General features: G+C 40.0%; 1 protein-coding gene across 1 annotated transcript in view; it reads right to left on the bottom strand.

Moving 5' to 3' along the window:
* Positions 1-6,972: 6,972 nt before the first annotated feature.
* The window catches only part of LOC140228260 (uncharacterized), an 83,305-nt gene continuing 64,860 nt past the window's right edge, over positions 6,973-25,417 (bottom strand). The window contains exons 5-16 of the mRNA XM_072308487.1: positions 21,033-21,154; positions 20,354-20,435; positions 19,348-19,480; positions 18,129-18,232; positions 15,999-16,096; positions 14,669-14,841; positions 13,170-13,813; positions 12,384-12,660; positions 11,038-11,187; positions 10,343-10,438; positions 8,320-9,573; positions 6,973-7,745 (exon numbers count right to left, since the gene is read on the bottom strand). Of these exons, the coding sequence (XP_072164588.1) occupies positions 7,153-7,745; positions 8,320-9,573; positions 10,343-10,438; positions 11,038-11,187; positions 12,384-12,660; positions 13,170-13,813; positions 14,669-14,841; positions 15,999-16,096; positions 18,129-18,232; positions 19,348-19,480; positions 20,354-20,435; positions 21,033-21,154 (3,726 nt within the window). The 3' untranslated portion in view covers positions 6,973-7,152. The remainder of the gene's footprint in view (positions 7,746-8,319; positions 9,574-10,342; positions 10,439-11,037; positions 11,188-12,383; positions 12,661-13,169; positions 13,814-14,668; positions 14,842-15,998; positions 16,097-18,128; positions 18,233-19,347; positions 19,481-20,353; positions 20,436-21,032; positions 21,155-25,417) is intronic.

The following is a 25,417-nucleotide window of genomic DNA, read 5'->3' as shown; positions in this document are numbered from 1 at the left end:
ATCTAAACTTTTCTACAAGAATATCTTGCGTTTATTTCTGCTTGCATTACACCTTGTACAAGTAAAATAATAAACCCTAAATAGCTTGAAGGTCTGTTCTCCCAAAGGGTCAGAGATGTAAAGTCAAGGTAAATTTTATTTTGTTTTTATAGGTTTTTCTTTCTGTCTGGTTCCAATGGAGAAAGCTTTAAAACATCAACATATTGGACCTGGCCAGAATGGGATGAATGAACTTTGACCAAAGTAATGTGGGGGAGCATGTTTGTTGACTTTGACCTGATTGAAAAACAAAACAAACTCAAAATGGATACATCATAGGTTTGCCAAAAATGCTGTGAACAGGTGTGGATATTTTGTCAGCTGTGTTGAATGTGCTAGTTTCAAAAACACTTATTAGTGATTCATTGGTGAAGTATGCATGGTGCTGCTATTTTGAAAGGAATGACCACATCCAAAAGTTGTCTTTTCCTGTTTTCTTTTAAAGAAATAAAGAAACAGTAGAAGAGATAAAAGAGAAGGTTGATGCACTGTTGGAAGCGAGCATACCTGGCCTTGTACAGAAGAGAATAGACCTATTTAAGTTATCTTTTATTTGCCAGCCGCTTTCTTGTGAACTAGAAGGGGTGTAAAAAAAAAAATGAATTGATGGCAATGCAAGATGGAGCAGATACACTGTATATGTATAATCACTGCTGGGCAGGTTCATTAATTAAGTGGCATTGCTATATTCTTTTGTTCTTTCTTGTGTTGAAATGTATGCAATGCAGAGTGATTAGAGTACTGTAGGTGGTATTTTCTTATGTTGTATAAATTATAGTATATTATGAGATATTTGATTTGTCTTTGTTGAGATTCACTCATGACTGGATTTGATAATATTGATAGTGTGTATATCAAAGCTGGGTGCAAGGAGAATGCATGTACCAAGTGAAAATTAGTTGCACGATATGACAGTGACTATTTGTGAATGATACTGGTATCATTGCTATGTTTTATTTTATACTTTTCCTCAGTTAAATCATTGTCCTCTACTCATAGTGTAGTACCTTCACAGTGCGTGCAAATTTTATCTATTGTATTCTTTTTCTCTCTTTTTTTTTTTTTTTTTTTTGAAGTAGTAAATGTTGCCATCATAACTTGCTGCCAAGTATGCGTAAACTAGAATAAATTTTGCCACATTACCCCTTGGAGAAGCAGCATTCACTTGCAAGAGAGTGTCACCAGAACACTTAAAGGTCATGCTTAATACTTGATTGGAGAAGATTACATGTATGCTTATACATGTCATGAATTGGAATCCACCCCCATCCAGGCATTTTAGGCAAATGGTCTCTTTTGTGCCCATTTTGTGCCCATTATTTTATGTTGCCTGTGGCTACAGGCACTGTCGCGATACTCTGCCAGCATCTTCTGTTAACCGTGAACTCTTCGGCCAACATTCACAAAGGTAGTTTAAATCTAGTCTATAGATTATGTAAAGTTCGACTGCATAAATGTGAATGACATTGTATATATGCTTGGAGAGAGCCAATAATGAATGCATACTGATGCACACATGTGAAAGGTAAGCCTATTTCACCCTTGTCTTAGTTCATGGGCTAAATTTTAACAGTAGATTTGATTTTAACTACCCTGCTAGAGGTATATGGTCACACACATTTGACACTCCAAAATGGCTCCAAAAGGGGATGGGGCATGTTTGTTCCGAGGATACGACCATCAAATGCATGCTATGAATATCAGATGGCATGTCATGGGGCAAATGATGCCACTGTGATAAGGGTTCTTGACATGTTAGCAGTTGGTAATGGTGTTCAGCAGCACACAGTGATAGTAGAATTCTCTCAAGGTCGGGGGAATACATTTTGTCATGCTTTCTTGTGAACACATGTAATATGTCATGACATACAGTATAGTTTGATATCAGTTTTGCATGTGTGTCATTACCAGAGTTATCCGTCTGTCATTTTGTCACATAATGAATTGTGAGACTGTTGCAAATGCTCTTGAGAAACAGGTCAAGAATGATATACTAGTAAGTTCTTGATTGAAACCATAAAATGAACATTGTGAGGTAAAGATCTGGCTGTCTCACCTACCATGTCCTACTACTAATGGTAATATTAATTGATAATGTGTCACTTACCTATGAATGACCTACTAGACACAACAAATATGCAGTGAACAAGTATACAACTTACAAGCCAAAACCTTTTGTGTTGGAGATTACGGCCCGAATTCTCATAGGTGGAATAACTTTATTACACCACTTATTCCGCTGATTTATTATGGCTCTTATGCAAATCAGGCCCTCGTGACGTAAAATGATGCGATTTATTATCCGGAATCTATTCTCAAAGGTGGAATAACTTATTCCCCGTAATAACTATTCTGCGGAATAGTTATTCCAGCTTTGAGAATTCGGGCTTACATGTATATAATGAGGGGAAAAAAAATAAGTTGTAAATTCCATATATGAATTTAGGTCTTTCCATTTGATGTTTCACAAGTAGTGACTTGGTCATATTGCAACTCACAAAAAACACACACAAAAAACGGAACTCTTGGTTTTTTTTAAAGAGTTTTTATTTTCTCATGCTTTTTTTGTTTTAATTCAAGAGTAGACATTAAAATATTTAAACGATATCAGTCTGGCATTGTCAGTTATTCGTGATCGGTAAATGCGGGAATTGCTATTGCCATGTTTTGCCGTTTCATATCAACACAAAATGGACAGATATAAATGGATGATACCTAAAAACGATTGGATAAAAGCAGCATTTAGAATTTGTGGGTGCACCATTCTGCATGTACCAATTGCTTCTGACTATGGTTGCTATAGCGAGGCCAAATATTCATTGTCTGGAGAATTCTCCAATGTGTTTCACTGTAGGAAAACGTTCTTTTTCTTTTCCTTGCAGGTAAAATATGCGTACTAGAGTGTTGTTACAAAAATCCGCATTTGGGTCATTACTACTGCTATACCCCGACGGTGGCTTTAAGAGATAAAAGGTTAAAATAAAAAGAGCGTATAGTTATTAACTTGTCTTATATATCTTGTATTCCATTGGCAACTTTTTACCCCCCCCCCCCCACTTTTCATATACACTCTTTGATGTACCATGATGCTTCATATTTATGAAATAATTGCTGTAAGATATGATATGATGACAATGAATAAATTATACATTACATCATTATGATGTCATCATTCGCTCCTCATTCCTTCTTTGCCTCGGTACAATGTATATTCACAAATAAAAGGTGTGCAAACCTACAGCTAATACGATAACACTTTGGGAAATAAAGTTGACCGCTTTTGTATGGGCCTAAAGTGTATGATCTCTACAAAGACTACACAAAACATGTTTGAGTAAACAGTTGTTGGCAGACAAACAAAGTTATTGCAAAAGCGACAGCACATACATCCCCCTGTCAAAGGATCCACAAATCCGCATGTGAATATATGATACACTGTGCACTGTCTCAACATAACATTAATAAACAAAACAAAAATATTCATACTTTAAAAATTATGACAAGATGGATAAGCATCTGCAGGTTTCTACATGAACTGTACAGAATTGGGATACTTGTTAGCCTTTTGTTGAAGGTACAAGAATGACTACCTGCACATGAAATAAGGTTTTTTTTTTTTGTTTTTTTTTTTTTCTTCTCCTGGAGGAAATGGGGTGGGTTACCAATGCACCTTTTACACTTTGACTATCATACAGAGCGGCTGAAAGAACTCCACAGAAACTTGGGCCAGGCTATGGTAACAACCGCTACAAACTGAAATCGTCCTACTGGCATTTTCTGGTTTTTTTTTTTTTTGCATCCTCACAAGCCCGACTCGACATCATGCACGTTGCTTGCATTTTTTCTCTTGCAGTTTTGTTATGAGTGCAATGTACAAGCTTCTGATTTCAATGCGCCCCTGCATTTTATGTGTCACTCTTTCAAAATGGAACTAGAAATGCATTGTGGGGATAATACCAAGCTTGGCCAAGTTCTATGTCAGTGCTTGCAAAGCCCTATTCAAGTCAAAATCATCCCTCCTAATTCTGTAAAGTAATCATAAAATCTACTAATAACAAACAAAAAAATCCTTTCATTTTTCAACTGAAACACAGAACATAATGCATCATTATCTCTCACTCATACCTGGTGGTAATCAATGAAAGAGAGAGAGCAAAAAACAAAAACAAATCAACACATTTTGTGTGGCCATTTTAGACAACTTCACAGAACTGAGCATACAATAAAAATATGAACACATGAAAACATACTGTACAAGGCTGTCAAGTTTAAAACTGAGATATCAGTTCGACAATAGGTTATCTCTAAATTCAGTGGTAGCAGGACATCAATCAACCACTTGATGGTAGGACAGAGTAAAACTAGATTTCAATGGCAGCTTAAGATCAATCATATTGGTTACCGTACATACTGACAAAAAACAAAAAAAAACAAACAAACATTGCTGAGCAAAAGTTCACAATTTACCATCTATTGCAAACTAAAAAAAAAGAAGACTTAATGCATGTTGACATTACATTGATTGCAAATGACAATAACATGGTAAACATGTGGAATGAAGACTTGCAAACAATCAATTTGAAATGCTTACACCTTGTACTGCAGCAGCTTTCGGATCATTCTTTTTCAACATTCCATTCAAAATTACTTATTCACCGTGGCAAGAATATATATAGTTCCCTATTTTTCAGGTCAGTGCCCTATTACTGATTTCTCAAAACTCACTGTCTTGGAGGAAAGCTTGCCAAATGTTTCACACTTTCCTCCTTTGCCTGAAAGAGTATTGCAGATCCCCTGCATCAAGTATGCATTCTCTAAAACTGATATAAAACAAAGAGAAATGACGGCAAAGTTTTCACTCAAATTCTCAAATCACATTTGCAGTGTGCATTGCAGACCCCTACAAACCAAAACAACATTTTTCCCTCTCCAAGTTAGCATGAAGCAAAGAAAAGTAACCGAGTTTGACAATGATTATTCCCCGCTATCAAAACAATTCAAGGATACAAGCGAAACAGTATATAGCTGAGCAAGAAATCAGGACTGAAGCACGCTCCTGCTTAACACATTTACCTAAAGCACCAGATATCGGAAACGTTACATTTTAGTACAATTTCAGAGTAAAATATCATCTTTTTTTATGGGGGGGGGGGTGCAAACAGCAAACACATCCCACTCTCATCCCACTCGCACAAAAATCACTTTTTAAAATGTAAAAAATGGCTAACATCCACTGTAAAAACTTGAAATTCACAAAAGATCAAACAAACGAACACTCACATAAACATATACCCATAGTTGATAAGATGTTTCTTTTGATGAACATAGCTATACAAAATGATTTAGTTACAGGAGTATCAATGCTGGTGATGATCGTTGCTTGTAATCGTGTCTCCGATATCATGAAAGAATTAATGAGCAACGCAGCAGTATGATTTGCTGCACACGACTGGATACACGACACGGGCAAACAAGCTTTGGATGCATCGTATTTCCATGTCCATCGATACGTTGCTTCCCGTTTCACAACTGTCTATGGTTGCATGCATATTGTGATATGTAGGAGACTTTGGAATAACCAACTGTATCAATCTTGAATGATTTTATCCATTACTATCTTGACCTGCTTTTCAGTCTTTAAAGAACATCCAGTTCTTCCTTCTCTCTCTCCCTGTCTGCACTCACTGAGAGATCAACATTGGACGTTCAACAATTACACTTCGACTTCCAAATGAGCCAAGTTAAATAGTCTGTACAAGACAAACAACACTTGCTTTGATATTTGACAGATTTGAGGCTGAAGGTTTCCAGTCTGACATACAAAGGATTAACACTTCTGACACGACGGAAACCCGAAAAGCAAACTTGTTTTCTTCTCCATCAAAGACACAATTTGATAACACATATCACCAACCACGAAGCCCAATACTCGTTAGTCATTGCAAAAGAAGGCATCACGTTTCACTCATTATTATTGGTAATGCAAGGAACATTTGTGGAACGCCTTCATTCACAAGTAAATCCACATCTGAAATGCCTGTAATCCCCAAAACACGACATTACCGCTTTACAAAACTAGATTTTAACCACAGCGTTTGTGTGTAATGTACAAATATATATAGATATATATAAATTCATGTCTATTCACGAAGAACAGGATAGATACACACTAAACCATATTCAATACTTGTGTAATAGTCATTAGATAACGTAAGAACAACTTGACATATAACAATTACTGTTAATGATGGATCCTTTTTGACAATCATCTATCAAACGGGCAAGGCTACTAATATATCCATTCAAATCACACACTAGCCGATGTCGCAGTGGGCCTGCAGGTCTTTCATTGTGTTCCAACAATGCAATCAATTTGCCACATGCCTTCCCTTACTGCTATGTAGAGACGTATGTTCATTTACCAATCACTGATACACTCAACAGATAGCATGCATACCCCCTAATGACACATTTGTGCTAAACAGAGAACTGCATCTGTAACAGAGGAGAAACAACCTTTTTTTGGAGAGAGAGAGAGCAAAATAAAAGAAAAAGTTTGTCTGAAGTACCAAGTCACCCACAATCTGATGCGGTGATATCCATTTTCAACATTTAGAGAGGTTGCTCAGTATATATGTTTAGTGCAAGTGAGAATCAACAAAGCATTCAGGCAATACAACATTTCAGTTCTGAATCAATCAAGTTCATATAAAGCATGGCTTGCAGTGAATTTGAGCCAAGTGTGCTTTGATTTGTCAGATTTCAACTCTTCTCTCTTCTGCATTTTCCAAAAGGAAATAATGAAACTTAAAAAATGGAAGTAAATTTGTACTGACCATGACTTACTCAGAATCAACATCACCAACATGACTCTGTGCATTTCAGCATGTAATGTGTGTGTGTGTGTGTGTGTGTGTGTGTGTGTGTGTGTTTTATTCGGGGAGGGGGTAGTCTGCCTTCACACACATCCACATGCTAAACACCTTCAATAGCATGTCACTGTAAAGGGAGGGATAAAAAATTTGGCAAATACACTTGACTGTGGAACTTGCCTGTCACCTAGTGTGGCATGCCAGCTGACAAAGAACATTTGAGCCCGGGGAGAAAAGATGCTTAGAGATCGGTCTGAAAGCTTCGGCGTTGCCTTGAAGCATACTTTGTCTTCTCCATCGCGCCCTGGTCGTCGGCGGACCCTCTGGCCTTTCTGGCACCTTGTCGCTTCAGCTGGCCAGCAACTGGAGGCGGGCGGAATGGTGCTGCTCCGAACGGATCTACGTCATCTGGGGCTCTGGCTGCAGGCGGTGACTCCGGGCTCGTGAAGGGCGCGGCCCCAAAGTCATCCACACGGCACTGTTGCTGTGTCAGTGGCAGTTCAAACTGCTTGTGCATCTGCGGCGGCGTGAGCTTCCGGGCGAACGCATCCTCGAAGCCGAGTCTGCCCTCCACCAGCTTGCACTGGGCGTCGTCATCTTGGATGAAGGGACGTGAGCCGAAGGCATCGAGACTGTCCTGTGAACCCTGAAGCCTCGGCTGGCTGCCTGGACTGGACTTCAGCGAGTTGGATGCTGAGCTGGAACTGCTGCGCCGCGAGGACCTTGAACTGTTGCTGCCGCTGCGTCTCCTCCGTCCCCCAGAAGATGTGCGACTCGAACGACGCACACCTACCGCTGTACTGACCACATGGGGACGTTTATGGCTGGCAGGACCTTGAGAGATTATGGGGTATGAAATTAAGGATAGAAATTCAAATTCCAAAGAAAGATAAAGGCAAAACACTTATCCTGTGAATATGTCTTGTAATGTACTCAATATTTGACCCTTTGATTACTGAAGAGTCTTTCAGGTCATTGTATATTCCACAGATAGAAGTGGATGCTGAGAGTTACAAATGATAAAATAACACATTTTATTATTGCTGCTTTGAATGGATAGTGGCACTGCACAGAGACTGAAAGCTGTAAGAAATGAAATTGTTTAAAGATTTTATAGTATGCTGCTTTAAAAAGACTACAACAATCTCACTTAGGATCCTCCAGACTTAAACGTGACTCACAATCCTAAACTCTCCACCATGGTTTCTTGACTCATGTGGAGTTCTTCCCATAGATAGCAGAGGCATCCATATCAAGATGAACCTTGTTTGGTTTGTTTTGTCAATGTCAAACAAAATATGGACAGGGAACTTTCCAATACTAGATACAGCACCACAAGCTCATACAGGGTTTTTCAAGGTACTCCAGTGAAAGGAGAACTCTTGACCACACAAATCAAAGAACATACCTGGCTGGGTTGTCTCCTTGCCCTTCTCAGAGTCTGAGACTTGAGAAGCAACGGTCTCAAAAGGAACTGCCCCAAACATATCGGCCTGTTGCTTGGCCACCTTGGAAGACACAGCCTGCACCCCAAGCTCTGTTGGCGAAATGGGAGGAGTTGGATTGCCGAGAGCGGTCTGCTCGCCAGAGACGTGCTGAGTTTTAGCCTTCCTGGCATCCGACCCAGTGCCCTGACGCTTCTTGGAGGACATCTGGAAGGGTGCCTTGGAGAAGACATCAGAACCAGTCGAGCCCACAGACGTTTTGCTCGTCTCCCTCTGGAGCCCACTGCGGGGGTTGAATGGAGCCTCGCCAAATGGGTCCTCCTCCTGCATGGGAGGTGAGATTGGTGGGGTGAGGGCACACATGCCAACTGGTTCTGTGGCACGTTTCAGGCTCCCCGTCTTGGCCTTGAAAGGGGCTTGGCCAAAGGGGTCATCGTCGGTCATGTCAATGAGTTTGGCAACTGGTGGCTCCTTCTTGGGAACCTTCTTCAAAGGCAGATCCTCACGCAAATTAAGGCTGGCTAACTCCTTGTCCGACAGACCATGACCATCATCACTCATCAGGGGCTGGGCCCCTACCTCATCAAAGTCATGGTGGTCTGAGTCATCATCGGACTCATCTTCCGAGGACTCCTCCTGATCAAGGAGCCCCCTGTGGGCATGCTCCTCATCTTTGCGAATGTCAATGGAGTCACTGTCAAAGGTGTCGTAGCTGAAGTCTCGCAAGCTACTGGACAGTCGCTCCCCTTCGTGGTCGCTGCTGGACTCACTGCCGCAGTCCTGCCTGACTGTCCCAAATGGCTTGGCTCCAAATTCATCCAGCTCTCGTTGGGAGCGGTCCAAGTTGAAGCCATCTGCCTTGCCATCCCTGACAAAGTCGTCGTCAAAGCCAACCGTGATGCGGGGCGTGGACGCCGACTCCGGTTGAGGTTCTGCCGCAGTGACACTCACAAAGTCTGCTTCCCTTGGGCTCATGTTGCGCTGCTGCTGGACATGCGACTGGGTCTGGGAGGGCTGCTGCACCTTGCCATCTTGCAGTCCAAAAGGGGTTGCCCCAAAGACATCCACAGTCTTCCCAGAGGGCTGAGATTCCACTGCCTCTCCTCCTGCAAGGGGTGGGGATGTCTCCATGACTTGACCAATGGCTGCTGGAGGCTGAGAGGCGCCTACGCTGGCTATCAATTCCATTTCAGCTGCACTGCTGGACTGAGGTCGATCTGTGAGAAAGTTGCAAGCAGTGAAACATTGTTTTTTTTTGTTTTGTTTTTAAGATTACTGCACTACAAAAATGTAAAGTAAATAAGACCAAGATTAAAAATATATACCAGTTAAGTGAAAACAAAAATCAAGAATACCAATTTACTTAAACAAAAGAGAAATAGCATCAACAGAAGGGAAATTGCACAGAATTTTTCATGGACATCAAAAGAGCTCTTGACATGACTCTAGAGGTATGCAGAATATTTGCCATACACGAATCTCAGCAACCATGTCGAATTGTGTACTTTTCGACAACAAAAACAACAAAAACTCACCAAAAACTTTCTTACAATTCTTATCTCATAAACTGTGGAAGAATTACAATCAGGAGAGGACAACACATGAAATTAACCAAACTGTACTACATAACACTTGTTCTACTTTAGTAGAATTCACATACTAGGATATGCTTGGAGGAAATTTCCTTTTTTAATCACCTAGTCAATCCATCAATGGCTACAGTTGTAAAAGTGACATCAAGCCAGCTACCATCATGAATCAAGCTACATCATTCTTTTATTTATTCTTTTTTTCTTTTTAAAGAAGAATGACAAGGTTCCTAATATCCTTAAATTCTATTTCAGAGGGTCTCTCTTTTAATGCAGGCAACATGGCACTATGAATATATCTAACTACCAATACTTATTTGGAAGAGCAGCAACATATCAAGATGTCTGACATCAGCATCACCCCACTTTCTCGACAGAATTCCTACAAGTGTCTCACCTCTCAAGTTGAAAGGGACGGCACCAAAGGCGTCAGTGGCCAGGGGTTGAGCGGGGACATCCTGCACTGACGGCTGTGGCACATTTACCGTGGTTTCTTGGGGGAAAGAATGTCAACAGAGTACGGAAGCATACGTGAGCACAAATGAAGCATGTGCATATTAAGCTGGGAGTGAAAAGGCAGGTTTACTGGAGGGGAACAGTTTAAAAACTCTAAGAAGACAATGAGCATTAATCATCTCTACAATCTCAGTTCACATGCTTTCTCCCATTTGTAGACCTGTTTAGACTGTTGGTCCATATGATAAGAGAGAGGGAAAAAATAAGCTGCTTTCCAGCCACACTCTTCTTTTTTTTTTTTCTTCAGTAAAATCACCAGGTCAGTGCCATTTCTGACTTTGGCAAATATATCATTTCAGAACTTGACTTTGACCAGTCACCTTGGACATATCTTTCTTTCTCCAGGCAACTTGCTCCATAACACTTTTCTTTGAACAGAGATAGTGTAAGTTTATCTGGATCTTTGCCATTCATTAGATTTATAATAAAGTTACTTTCAAGATATTCAGCTTGATCCCCCCCCCCCAAAAAAAAAGGGGGAATAAGATTAAGGGCTAACCAATGGACATGATATACTGCATCTAGCATCACAGTCTGGAGGAGTCATACAAATTAAGTCAGGATTTTCTTGCATACCTGGACTAACTTTCCTGAGCTGATCAAATTCACTATCCAAATCCTCCTCGGTCGCCGCAGTGTTTAAAACTGAAAGCACGACTTGGTTTTGTCCAAAGGGATTCGTTGGACTCGCTAGTTCCTGCACTGGTGACACATGGGCTGTGTCAACTTTGTTTCAGTGGCGGGGGGATGGAAAATAGGAGAAAGAAGGAAAGAAAAATATGGATCATCCTCACATTTCTATTGCAGCTCTCACGGAAAGAGGAAGCGAGTTAAACAAGTAGCGAGGAAGATTAACCATACCAAGCTAACTCTCCAAAGCAAACTTTGGGTATAGGCAAGTTGACAGGAATCTTCACATGGTAAAGTGACTGATGAAGACTGTAATCAAAGCTATTCAGATAATGGAAAGTGATACTGGAGTACAACCCCTTCACAAAGCTAAATTCTATTGTACAATTCTCTGATTTCAGACTCTCTCTGTCCAAATATACCACACAGGATACAGATTTGCGGAGAAGTACTGGTGATGGCTTAACAATAAATGCCTTTTTTTTTTTTTCAGGGAAGAAAAAGCGATCTACAAAAGCCACTGTCCTTGAAGAAGGTTTTGAAATGACTCATGCTTAAACCCCAAACAGTGGAGAGTCCCTGTCTACTTTGTGACTCTACCAGAATGCTTGGAATCCCCTCAATTTCAAACACTGTTCTTAATCACACTACATTTTGAACTTCACATACCCTCAAGCAACACTCACTACACCCCACAGTACACATAAAGAAGAAAGCAACTGTATACATGGTGTATTTATTTCTGTGAACTTTGTGAGTAAACTAATTAATTATGAAATTAACAACTCATGAAAATATTGCCTCAAGTAACACAAATACTCTGTGTATCTTCTCAAAGGTGGGAAATTGCCAACTTTTCTCTTGATAGTGGATTGAATTTCTCCGCAGTACACATGAAAAAGAAAGCAACTGCATACATAGTGTATTTATTTTGTGAACCTAATGAGTAAACCAATTTATCCTGAAATTAAAAACTCATGAAAATATTGCCTGACAAAACACAAATACCCTGTGTATCCTCTCCAAGGTGGGAAATTGCCAACTTTTCTCTTAAAAGAAGATTAAATTTCTTTTTCATTCAATTAATGTTGTTCTTGATTTTAAATTCAAAGAACTTTGCAAAGTTGTCTTACAAGTCCCAGTTCCTGAAATATCACACTTGGGATATGCATGGCATATACAGCATGTTATGATTGCATAACCTGTCCCAAGAACATATGCCCAAGGGAAACAATGTCCAGTTTTAAGAACCTTCTAGTACATATGTTACACAGAAAAATGACACTACATACCTTCCACCAGAGTACCCACGGCTGCCGCCCCAGCCTGGGCCAAGGCCTGGGCCTGTGCTTGGGCCTGCAAATACTGCTGCTGCTGCTGCTGCTGGAGTACCGCCTGTTGGGCCTGTTGGGCCTGCTGGGCCTGCTGGTACAGGGCCTGCTGCTCTGGGGGCAGGAACTGTGGCGGCTGGGCGTAGGGCGGTGGGGACGAGGCTTGGTACTGCTGTTGTTGGGAGGCCAGCTGTGCGGCTGCCTGTTGCTGTTGCTGTTGCTGATAAGCTAGTTGCTGCTGTGATGGGGGAAAGTGGATACAGTTACAAATCCTGAACGGACAGAGTGGTACCCTCACCATTTACCAACCATGTTTTAATAAAAATTGATAAATCTAGAAAGGTGTTTATGGAACAGTAATGGATGGTTAATTACAAATTTGTGCTTTGACATGCATACATTTTCTTTTCAAGTATTTGAATTAGGCTGGCAATAAGCAATAATAAAGAGGCTGATGCCAATCTCACCCATTGCTTCGATTACATGGATTAGTGATAGGAGGAATATATGACAAGTGGGCACAAATTTGCAAAGTACTATCTCTATTTCCATATCTTTCAATATCAGGCATTTTGATAATTTTCTCTCTTGAGTTAGCATAACTACATCTAATATATTAATAAACTTTTAATATAAAAATATTTCTAAATATTTCACAGACATCCTTTACCTATTTTTTTTTTTTTCTATAGACAGTAAACTTTGTCGCTCAATAGTTTACAATCTATCGTGCAAAAATCAATTTACCTGTTGCTGCAACACAGCCTGTTGCTCCAGCGCAGCCTGCTGGCTGAGGTATGCTGCTTGTGCTTGCTGTTGCTGCAACAATGCCTGCTGCTGCTGAAAGGCTGCCTGCTGCTGTTGCTGTTGTAATGCTGCTTGTTGCTGCTGTTGTAGCGCTGCCTGTTGCTGTTGCTGCTGTTGCAGAGCCGCTTGCTGTTGAGCGTATTGAGCCTGTATGCTGGCTTGCTGCTCAAAGGTCAGTTGCTGTGGTCTTGTGAAGGCTCCGTGTTGTCCAAATCCTGGCTGCGGCGGCTGCGGCTGCTGAAACTGTTGCTGGTAAGGTGGCTGAGCGGCAAACGCCACTTGCTGAGGAGGCTGTCCCGGCATGAAAGCAGCAACTTGTTGCTGTTGCCCATAGCCTGGCTGTGCCTTTGCATTGTTGAATGCTACTTGTTGCTGCTGTTGTGGCTGTGGCTGTGGCTGCTGCTGCTGTTGCTGTTGCTGTTGTTGATGTTGCTTGGCAAGGGCAAGAAGTCTTTGGTTTTTCTGCTGTGCTAATTGTTGTTCTTGCAACAGTTGCTGCTGCTGCTGCTGTTGCTGTTGCTGTTGCTGCTGCTGTGGTTGCTGCTGCATTGCTTGCTGTGGTTGAACTTGAGGTGGACTCAATCCTGCACATGAATGCAACACATCAAATACAAAATTCAAATGGACCATTCTAGGAAAGATCATCACATTAAAAAATACATTCAATTACAGCTTGAACAATTCAAAACAATTGAAAATCATGTCAGTTAAAAAAAAATAAAAAACATAATCACGATACTGTAGTACGAGCTGAAATTTTCGCGTACAGATATTTTTGTGAACTGCTACTTGGAGGACATTTTCCCGTGTTGTCAATTTCGCGGTTGCGAGGGTCTAAGTGAATTTAGTTATTCGTGCGTTGTAATTTTCGCGATTAAAAGGTGATTTGCGAAATTCGCGAAAATAAAACCACCGCGAAAATTTCAGCTCGTACAGTAGTTGAATGTAGTTTGGTCAAAGCACTTTCTACAGTCCCAAGGAGTTCCAACTCATCCACTTATTCACTGTCACTCATTTATAAACATGCAGTTTCATTCAATTTTTTGTTAAACAATTAGTAGCCTCAATTATCTATCTATCTATCTATCTATCTACCTACCTACCTATCTTTCTATATTTCTTTCCATCTATCTACCTATACATACATACATACATACATACATACATACAATTTATAAATAAACACTTATGAAGATCACATATTGGAAGTTTTACAGAACAAAACAAAACAGAGGAATGCAGAAACCTACAAGTGAACGAACCAAGTGGAAATGTTCAATATCTCTCTCTAGATAAACAGCTGAGCCTGAAAGTTCAAGGTATGCTTCATTCTAGTATCATTCTACCAAGAATCTTTTCCCTTTTTCCCCCCTTTCTTCCCTCTCCCCATTATCTGCTGTTGGGAAGCAGGGGGGTTTCCCCTCCCTGTGCCAACTCACTCTGTGCTGCCACAGCCTGCTGTGTCTGCTTTGTCGAGCGCTGCCGAGATATCGAGGTCGGGGTTGGGAGGGAGAGCCCCCTGGCGGAGGGGGGAGCCCCTCCGTGCTGGGATCCCTTGGGTCGCTGCCTGGGTGTGACCGACGTGCTCACCTCCATTGGGGCAGCCTGGGTTCTAATATGGGGGGAGAGTTGAGGAAGGGGTGAAGGAGGAAAAATGTTGAGTGTTTAACCTGTTGAGGATGAGCTGATTTTGCTACAACACAAATATCCCACAGACACCTACCCGAGTATACTCGGGACAAGTCTTCAACGGGCTAAAGAGCAGTCATGTTGCAATCAATCAGTTAGAAGAAATAAGTAATATTTTCATCAACTTTTGTTCCTGCCTATAAAAAGAAGGAATTTCCTTCATTATCAGCAAATGTTGAATATGACTGGTCTATGCCTTTTAAAATAGCGTTTTAACCAGACAACTAAATGCATGAACTATCTTCAGCTGTGACTTGCTCATCTTTGGTAGCTACATCAGAAACATTTGATGAATTCACTAAAAGGAGCCGATGCGTTGTTGACCTTCAAAAGCATCACTTCTATGTGATAGCAAGCATCCATCTTGCAGCTGATCTGTAACATTCTGATATACACTCATCACGTTCACTGCTATGGGGTAAAAAAAAAAAAATAAATAATAGGTCACCCGACATCGAGGGGTAAAAAGAAAGGACATCAATCAAAACATAAATAAGACATCGCATGTCACGTGAGCCCCTTGAGAGGAAGTCATTTGAAATGATGGTGAAGGTAGGCTGGAAGAATGGTGGTGAAAAAAGAGCCAACCTCAGTGATCAATTAATCTGCCATCATGAGAAGAAGGTCACGCATAGCAAATAACTCCAGCGTGGGCCAGGCTACATACAATTCATAAACTAAAACTAAAACCATAGCAACCACTCCATATCTGTCCACTGTCTGTGAACGTGACAACTTCACAGCAAAATCCTCGCAGCTACAGAAGTGTTTACTAGTGTTACAATATCTGGTGTATTAGTATATACACAGGGAAAAGACGGGCACAAAAAAAAAAGTGTGGTCTTCCAATTTCTCAACATGCAAACATTTTTCTACAGTCTATATACATTGACTTCTATGGGAAATATCTTTCGATTTAGTGTCATGCTCACAGATATCCATTATTGTTTGCACATCATGATTAATTTGTCAAATTTCAGTGGCTTCGGTTGTCTCAAAATTTGCCTGTCATAACTGTGAGCTCTCCTCTCTGAGGTAACATACAATTTGGTGGGAGGACACACTGAATTCCCGTCTTACCTGTTCTGATTGTTGGCCTTGTTTCTGGAATGTTGCTGACGCTGTTCACTCTCCGTCAAAGGTAGGGGAAGCTTGCTGATGTCAGGAATGGGCGATTTCTGTGGTTTTTTTTTTTTTTTTTGGGGGGGGGGGTTGTTAGGGGGGTTCAGTTGAGAAATTGAGAAACGTAACGACGGGTTGCACTTATAACTGGGTTCAAACAACATGATTAACACTTATTCATAGAACAGGAACATCTTGTTTAACCTATGCACACTCTACAAAACCATCACGCTTACAACCACATTATATTGTATATTTGCTTACTGCAAATAAGGAACCAGGTCTTTAAGTGTATCAGGACAAGCCCTCGATCTGCTTATCAGGGACCACAGCTGACACAAAGCAGACAATGGCAGGAAAGTGCCGACTTTCTCTTTCTCCACAAACTTTTGAGTTAAAGAGAAGGTGAATACACAAATGATTTTCATGAAGTTAGCAAACTGTGCAGAAAAAAACTCCGAACAGTATACCGAAATTGGGATCGGCTTAACATGAAGCCACTGCTTTTCAAAGAATATGTCAACCATGCAACTTACATGGCATTAGTATTGTGAGTAGGGAGTATTCCTACACTCACTGAAATCAACACGACTAAAAACTGATATACAAGAGGAAAATTGTGATTACCTGAAAGAAGCAAACATATGTGACCCGCTACAACAAAAAGGTCCTAAAGTCGCGCACGGTCGAAGCCGTGAAAATCGAGTTTGAAGTCAGAGCATTAAAATTGGTCAAAAATTACGATTGTCTGTTTTTGATATATTATTGGAGTCTAACATGTCTTCTATCATCTGTCGAAATTTTGAAGCAAAATGATAAAAGGAAAGACCAAAAAATAGCGTTTTTCTGAGCCATGTTCTTTGGCGTTTCAACGAAGCAGAAACTGGTTCGAAAATTTGGATTGAGCGCCACAGATAGGTTCCGCCCCTAACAACGACCAGAGTGATCTCATTGGTCAGTTTGCTGCTTGCTGCTGACCGAAGCGTGAAGCTCGCACACTGCCCAGTCGACTGGTGCGTGCGGGCGGGCTGCGCTATGCTCAGCCGCTTCTCACATCCTGGTCACTGATTGGTTGGTGAGGAGACCGCCGACGCTGATGTGCTTGAATGAACTCTTCGGGGGTTGCTAGGGCTTACCTTCTATTGTCCAGAGGTGAAAACTGACTGGCGTGTCCGTTGATCGCGATTGCGTCGAAAGGAAGACTTTTAGGGCGCTTTTCTCGAAACAGTGATTTTCCAGACGTCTCGACATCCTCTCTTTTAAACATCGATATCTCCGCAGCCGATTATTTTTATAAAATGTGTTATATATCAATCTAAAGCAGAAAGATTAGGGGATTATATCGTGCAATTTTCAAATAATCGACCTCGCCCGACTTTAGGATCATTTTGTTGTAGCGGGTCACATATAAATACAAAGTTATCATCCACTTGTCATGGCAATCTTCACTATGTATCTTTTTTTCCCACCTGAAATATTTATTTTTCCATTTCAGCAAAGTCAACAAAAGTACAGTATTCATTCTTATCAAATATCTTACAAACATCAAAGTCCCTCATCATGGAACATCACGATGGTTTACACAGAAAATCAACTAAATTGAGTTTAAATTGCCTCATATGGAGAACATATCACAGCATTCCACCACTTTGATGTCTCATCTTGACCAACAAAGATACCTTTCTTTCCTCTGCATAAACATGGAAACGGAAAGGGTTCCAGAAAGGCATTTAATCTTAGTACATTCACCCATACAAAGTGCTGTCACTCCAGTTCTTCTTACAATGCTATTTGCAGACCCCTCATTCCTCCCCCCCCCCTACCCCCGCCAAGGGTGAGAACCAAAGCAGAATGGACTGAATGACTGACACAAAAGACAAGTATTCATTTCAAACAGGGGAATATGATAGAAAACTACACACCTGACTAATAAGCCAAATCATTTAAGTACACACAATATGTGGTTCCAAGAATAAAGGAGCTGTAGCACTTGGACAAAGAATTTAGAAAGGGATACAAGAACTGAAATATAAACAAATATCAGGTGCTGAAGGGAGAGAGAAAGAGATTGTTTGGTAAGTTTCTTACATGGAGATTCTGGATAGGTGTTTCCAGCCCAGCTGCCTTGAATGCCAGGTAAGAAACCTGGAAGATGTCTGGTCTCCGCTCTGGATCCACCTCCAGCATGTAACCTAGCAACAGATGGAAGACAAACCAATTAGAGGTCATACCATGAGCGAATGGAAATACGTTCACAAACCAATGCACAAAAAAGCCCACAAATAAAAACAAATTATGTATGGCATCTGGACCTGTGTAATGATGTGTAGATACACTACTAGAAGTTAATCGTACATATGCTTAATTTGGTCCTCTTTGCTTGGTGAAATCCTAACACTGTCAAAAATATGAATCATAATTATATCATACAAGAACAGTTAACATAGCCTGGTACTGCAACATTTTAGAGCATGGAACAAAGCACTATACTTCTATAAGGCCTGACCATTTATTGAATATATCAACAAATGAATATGATTCTAAGATTCATGATCACAATCACTTTATGGGTTGGATATGGGGCAAAACAGATTCACACTCAATGAGACTAGGCCACTACGTAAAGATATCAAACAAATTCTGAAAATCATGAACAGGATTAAGTTGCGGCTGTGATACAGAACAAAAATAATCCTATTCAATAGAATTGGCTAGAAATTCAACATGTCAAACATATATGATTTCAAGAATCATATGGAAATGGGAGTAGGGTTGCCACACTGAACAAAAGATTCGTCATCATAAAGCTTGGCTACAAATGGAAGATATCACACATAAATAACTCTGAGATTCAGGACTGATCACATTACTGTTGTGATACAAAATGTGAAACAGAACAACATCATTTCCCTTCATAAGACTTGGCAAAAAATTGCTATCAAATATATATCATTCTCAGATTTGCCCACAGGTTTGGGTTATGGCTGCATTATGTGCCATAATACAAGAGGCTCGAGGTACAGGCAACTTGTCTAGGAGTCTCAGCCATTCTCACTCTCTCACTCTTCATCGCTAATAATTAACAGGATAAATGTGGAAACTGACACTCGTGAAATACGAGTGCGTCATAAACAAACTATCACTGCGTATAATGCCAGCAGAGTACCATATCAACTCTGTTTATTTTTGAACTTCTAAAGACCAAATCAACTCTGATTATTTTTTAACTTCTGGAGACCATATGCACTGCCCGGACAGCAAATATAAACATAACCCAGGTTGACAATTCTTTATTGAACACACTTACGAATGAGGATGTGCATCTCTTTGGAGTACTTAGAATTGTCTGGTATCGTGAAATTGCCGCTCTGGATCGCCAGGCTGCTCTCACCAAACGGGAGCGTAAAGAAGCACAACTTGTACAGCATACAACCCAGAGCCTGCATAATAATACAGGGAGGAGACAAGCGGAACATTCTCTTGAAGTTGACTATAAACAACTCATTGGTAGTCTCGATTACAATCTACCATGCAAACATGTCACGCCACTTGCATTTTATATCACAAATAAAATATCATTTTTGGTTTTCCAGCGCTTATGCTCCTATACATTTATCTCCTGATTTTACACTCTCCCCACCTTTAATAACATTATGAATTGCACTCCCTTATACCACTGTGCTTCAAGTACCACACATAACAATGAAGGCTGTACTTTGTGACCCCACACTGTTGAATACATTACCAAAGGAACCCCACTCATCACCCTCAGTATCTACTTTCAAAAAGAATCTTGAGAAACTCACATTTTGCTTTTGAGCTGGTAGTTATGGCAGTTTCATCATGTTAAATGGACTGATGAGTATTTCATGACTGTACTATATAAAAAACAGCTTATTATCATTCAACTACACATATACATATCACATCACTGGTATACCTCAAGGCATTGTTTTATAAATGTCACATTATCTGATGGTGACTGACAGTACTCTCAAAGTAGGTTCTGAAAAATATTTCCTTTTCTTCTTGGTGAAGAAAGCAGTGTTTTAGTCAATAAACTTTTGCAAAGGTACCTGACATACAGTTAACAACAACCTCATGATAAAGTATTATAGAAAGCGGTAGAAAAAGGATACAAGAATCACTTCATTTAAAGTACAAGCATCAAGTGACCTAATAAGCAAATGGAAGCTTTGGAACTTGTTGGGCATCAATCTCTGTTGCTCTTCTTTTGAAGACGGAGGTGTTTCTTTGAAAGGAGAATGTGGAGTACCACATTTTCGGCCCTATTTGCACTGCGGCACACTCACCCATATATCAGCCTTGGTCGTAATGGGCTTCTCCGAGTACAGATCAATCATTTCGGGCGAGCGATATGACACTGTGGTGTACCTGGAAATTGATGGTGATGAGGAGGAATGAAAAAGAGATGGAGAAAAAAAGATGCACATCAGTAGAAGGACATGAAGCAAATGGAGAATTATCAACAAGAAGACGCATGACACTAGGAACAGAACTACATTTTTATGTCCATAATTAAATATTTGTACAAAGCCCTCATGAGACAGGCTCACTAATCTTTCAATGTTCATGAAAACACACTTAATCTGAATTTGCAATCCTTTAAGAACTGATCAAGCGCTCATTTGGATACTGGTCCAACAGCATGTCCATGATTTCAAGATCCATCTCAATCACAAAAGTGCAGAAAGCTTACCCCAATGAAACTGAAAAGAAATGCTCACATTGAAAAACGGCTGGCTGCGCTCACAACAGAATATAGCAAACTCTGTAATTCTTCATGTTATCGAATTCCTGAAAAGAGCTCCTGTTTCATTGCAAGGTATATTATACAAGTGTTTGCTTTCCACATTGTACATTTACTGTAGATGTAACAGTATCAGAAATAGAATGAGACTGGGAGAAAAAAATAAATAAAGAAAGAGAAAGTGGAGAGAGAGACATACAGATGCCAACAAACTTTCCTACTTCTCTATTTCATCTTTGATGTCGTTGACACTGTGATGTTTTGGGTCCAGGACACGTCCAGTGGCACTGCCAAAGTCACACAGCATGTAGTTGCCGCTGCGATGAATGAGAATATTTTCGACCTGGGTGCAATGAAGAATGATGAAGTGAGAAAAAGACAAACATTGAGATGTGTCCTTGTCCCAGTCATAATTTGATGAGCATGAAATGGTCTCTCATTTCACCAGTGAAATGCAGGCATATGATGGTCTGTCTGTTGTACCTCACAGAATCTTTCAAACAATCACTCTACTGAAAATCCTGGTATCTTGATTCCTGTCAAATACTCAATTTACAACATTTTAGACATATTTTGAGATGTAGAGCACCATTGGCAAAGGATACTAGCAATTGCATACACATGGATTTCATTAGATCTTTTTTCTGAAATCCTAAATCTGTGTAAAACTTTGCTAAAACTCGACATATTCTCTCTTTCATAGGAGGAAGGCATGACATCTTGACATTGTCCCAGCCATGGCCTTTGACTGTTTGTACTAGTAAAGAAAACCCTTGGATGACCTCATTTACATTGTATCTCAGAATGCAATGCAGAAAGAAAGTTTTAGTGATAATTTTAAATATGATACAATACAGGGAATATTGTTCAACTTAGAATTTGATTAGCAATTAAATTTCAGGTGATGAAAATATTTCAAAAGGTATCCTGTTACTCTTCTATGGAAGAAAACTGCTACACCAGACAGTTTATGTAGCAGTGGTATGAAAAATGCACAGCAGATTGCAATGCAATACAAGGAAACTATTCCTGCAATAATCATAATAAATAAAATGATGATAAAGATCAAAATCATTATAATAAAAAGAGAAAATATTGATAGGAGTGTTCATAATTGCAGTTCCAAATGCTAATCTGCACAAATTATTATGAGATACATCCCAAGCTCTATAAATCACATTACCAATACACTTGCTATGCTCTCTATTCTAACTGAGTACCAGTTTCTATACAAACCAGTGAGGTATCACTAAATTGGAATTTGTGCTGTTTGTGCTGAATTTTGCGTGATCAAACCGTGATCGCAAAATTTGTGAGAATAGCAGCTTTTACAGAAGCGTTGATTTATTGTTGTATTACTGTAAGATCACAAAATGTTTTTGCATAAAGTGCCAAAAAATTATCCTCACCTAGTTTATGGTAACCCAGGGTACAGCGCTATAATAAAATTTAAAAATGCAGCAAAATGGTGCATTCCTCGTTGGTACCCCAGGGTACTAAATATCACATCATATGCCTCAGAATGAGATGAGCAGTGTAATGTGACACACAAAGACCTAATATTCTCCCAAAAAAGAAGAAAAAAATGCTGCAGGGGGTCTGATACTATCATAATGTCAGCACTGCCTCAATGCAGTGGAGAGAGGCATGAAGATTCCTTGAAATGTCTAGCCAGCGGGTAGAAAGAGGTCCTCCTGCAAATGGTAATAAATTACTTGCCTCTTCAGGCCTGTCAAAACCTTGGAATGGCATGGGGGGGGGGGGGGTGTAAGAAGCAGAAAATTTAAAGAGGCCTCTTCTTGGACTGTCCCTGCTCCTTCTGGCCTACATCAATATCACCTTGATTCATCACTCCTTGTTTGATGGAGACTCAGTAATAGAGGAGGGACAGTGAACTACAGCAATGATGTAGGACTGTACAGTAGAGACATGTTCAGCTTACATATTATTGCTCTATGTTTTGTACCTTTTCACCCAAATAGTGCACGTTAAGTGAGCATGTACAGATATGCAGGGCAAGTTTTGCTGCTGCTTTGCTGCTTTGTTATGAATTCAAATTGTTCTCCTGTGAGTGCAGCCACACTCTATTTACATGCCATGGCAATAAACTGTGCTAAAAATTGCAGGCAGAGTACTTGCACACACAATGCAGATTTAATGTAATGCCAGGGTCTCGCACACAAACAGCTGCACTGTATTATCACTATGCACATGTAATGCCATGCTGCCTCATAAAGATACCCACAACAATATTTTATACGACAATTCTCTTTCCTCCTGGCTGTATCTGGTTGCACAAAAACAACTGACCTAGACTGACAGCTGCATTTGGACATTTCTAATGCAAGTTCTAAGTTCTACCAGCAAGAAAAAACAAACTCCTTTAAAAAGAAATATCCAGGTCTCATCATACTTGTAGTAGCTCATTACAACAAAAAAAGTAAAGATAGCAGAGTGCGTGGATTACACTTATGTAGAGCCGCATTGTGAGTGTGCATGCAAAGCTTACAATCTTCCACACATACAATGTACATGTGCCTTAACCCGTTGAGGACAAGTCCCAAGTATACTCGGGCAGGTGTCTATGGGAAATGCGTGTTGTAGCAAAATCAAACCGTCCTAAACGGGTCAAAATTAGAAGATGCTTCATATGCTCTTTATAAAAGTAGACCAAAGTCGAATGGGTGGATTATTACAGTCCAATGAAATACAGTGTTATTTCTCTCTACAGTGTATGCAAGAGTGGCATTTCCTGTAAAAACTCTGGTAAAGGAGCAACATACAGATGATAAATGGAAATTTGTCTAAAATCTACTGGAATGTTTGAATTCCACAATATTCACTTAGCACATCTGAAGAAGAGTTCAAAGTGACACTAAAACTATCGAAGGAAACTGACCGCAGAATTCACTTGATTTTATCACACTGTCTCATACTTGAGGTGAAATAAATGTTGGTCAGCCCAATTCCTTGTTGGCATCAGCCTGAGGGGCAAAGGAAGATAGCAATTTAACTAACACTGATTCATTATCCACACATTGCTACCGAAGGTTCCACGGGGACTGGAGTATTGCACTTTACAACTCAGAGACTTCTGGTGACACATGTATAGTCAGTAGAAACACTACAGGGACGTTTTGAGGGTAAAAAACAACATGTGACTCCTCTGAGTGGTAAAATCCCTCCAGTGGTCAGTATACTATCTTCTAAAGTATGCCACTTGCATTGTTATCAGTCTATAATAAATAGATTCAACCATATGAGGGCAGACAAACCTTAGTAACACACCCACAATCTCTACTTGCACACACAGAATGCAAGGTGGTGATTCCATTATGCAGATAGTGGGTAAACACAAATGGTCATTTTCAAACGTGAGTGACACGACAATCTGAGAGTTAGAAGGGCACATATCTTCCCACCTGGAGGTTATGAATGGATCATGACTACCATTTTAGGTTCAGTGTAGGACTGGCATGTACCATTACCAGTTGGATTTGAATTCTCCAATTAACAAGTAAATTATGATTAAAAAACGATGCGTGAGTGACACGACAAATTTCGGACATGGGTTTCTGACCATTAACGGTTACAGCTAGATTCGTGCCAAAGTAGTGCTCCAAGAGAACCATGAGTACTAGTGCATGTACATCAATAGTGTACCTATCTAACATATATAGTCACAATCAATCCCTCCATCTCTGTTGTAAATGGTTCACCCTTACGTGCCGTGAGTGACACGACAAGTGCAAAAATTCCACAATTATCTCAACAATGTAACTTTTTTTGGCATTATGTTCATGGTAACTCTGCACTAATAAACAATTTCTATTCTAATGAAAACTAATGCACACCTTGTAAGACTTCAACAAATGTTCAGTATGTAATTTTGCACTATGAAGGATTTGTTTTACTTTATTTCTTCTACGCAATCCTTTCTAGGATGAGAAAAGTCTGTTTAGAAAAAATGGTTTGTTTGCTTCCACATCGGCTTGAAGCTACTAAAAGTGTTTAATTGTTGTTTTTTCTTGTTGTTGGTTCATTGTGGGAGAAGGACTACTGCTGTGACTTCATTCTGTTCTAAGAATGGCTCTCCTTTGCTGCACTCAAAGCAATTTTGATGGATTCTTGTGTTTTCAGAAATTTCATACTCCTAGCACTAGCCTCTTAACAGATCACTTAGTAAAGTCTGACCACAGTAATCACTTTTCTGGATTGCTAAAAAAAATCAAGTACAAAATGATTTCTAAAAGTACAAAACACTTGATTCTTCTGCAAAGTAATAGTAATTCAGGACGTAAATGTTGCTATGATACAACATTATATTTCTACAAACCAAAATACGGTTACTAGAAGGAACAAACTGTAGATTCTGAGGAAGGGGTATTTCCAGTCACATTCCTTTTCAATCCACATTATTTGAATGATGAAACATAACTGGATTGAATAGTAAATTGATAATGTCTTTTGTATGCCCCAAACACAACTTGCATAGAGTGTCATGTTTGAGCACATCTCTCTTATCTGACAAAATGTGTCGAGATGGCTACCAGTCATGACATGGTCAGATATTCACAATCTGAGTTGGAATGTGTTTCACAGACAA

Source organism: Diadema setosum, chromosome 5 (genome assembly GCF_964275005.1).
Source record: "Diadema setosum chromosome 5, eeDiaSeto1, whole genome shotgun sequence".
NCBI lineage: Eukaryota > Metazoa > Echinodermata > Echinoidea > Diadematoida > Diadematidae > Diadema > Diadema setosum.
The sequence above is the reverse complement of the archived record's forward strand: the minus strand, read 5'-3'. Positions and strand labels throughout refer to the sequence as shown.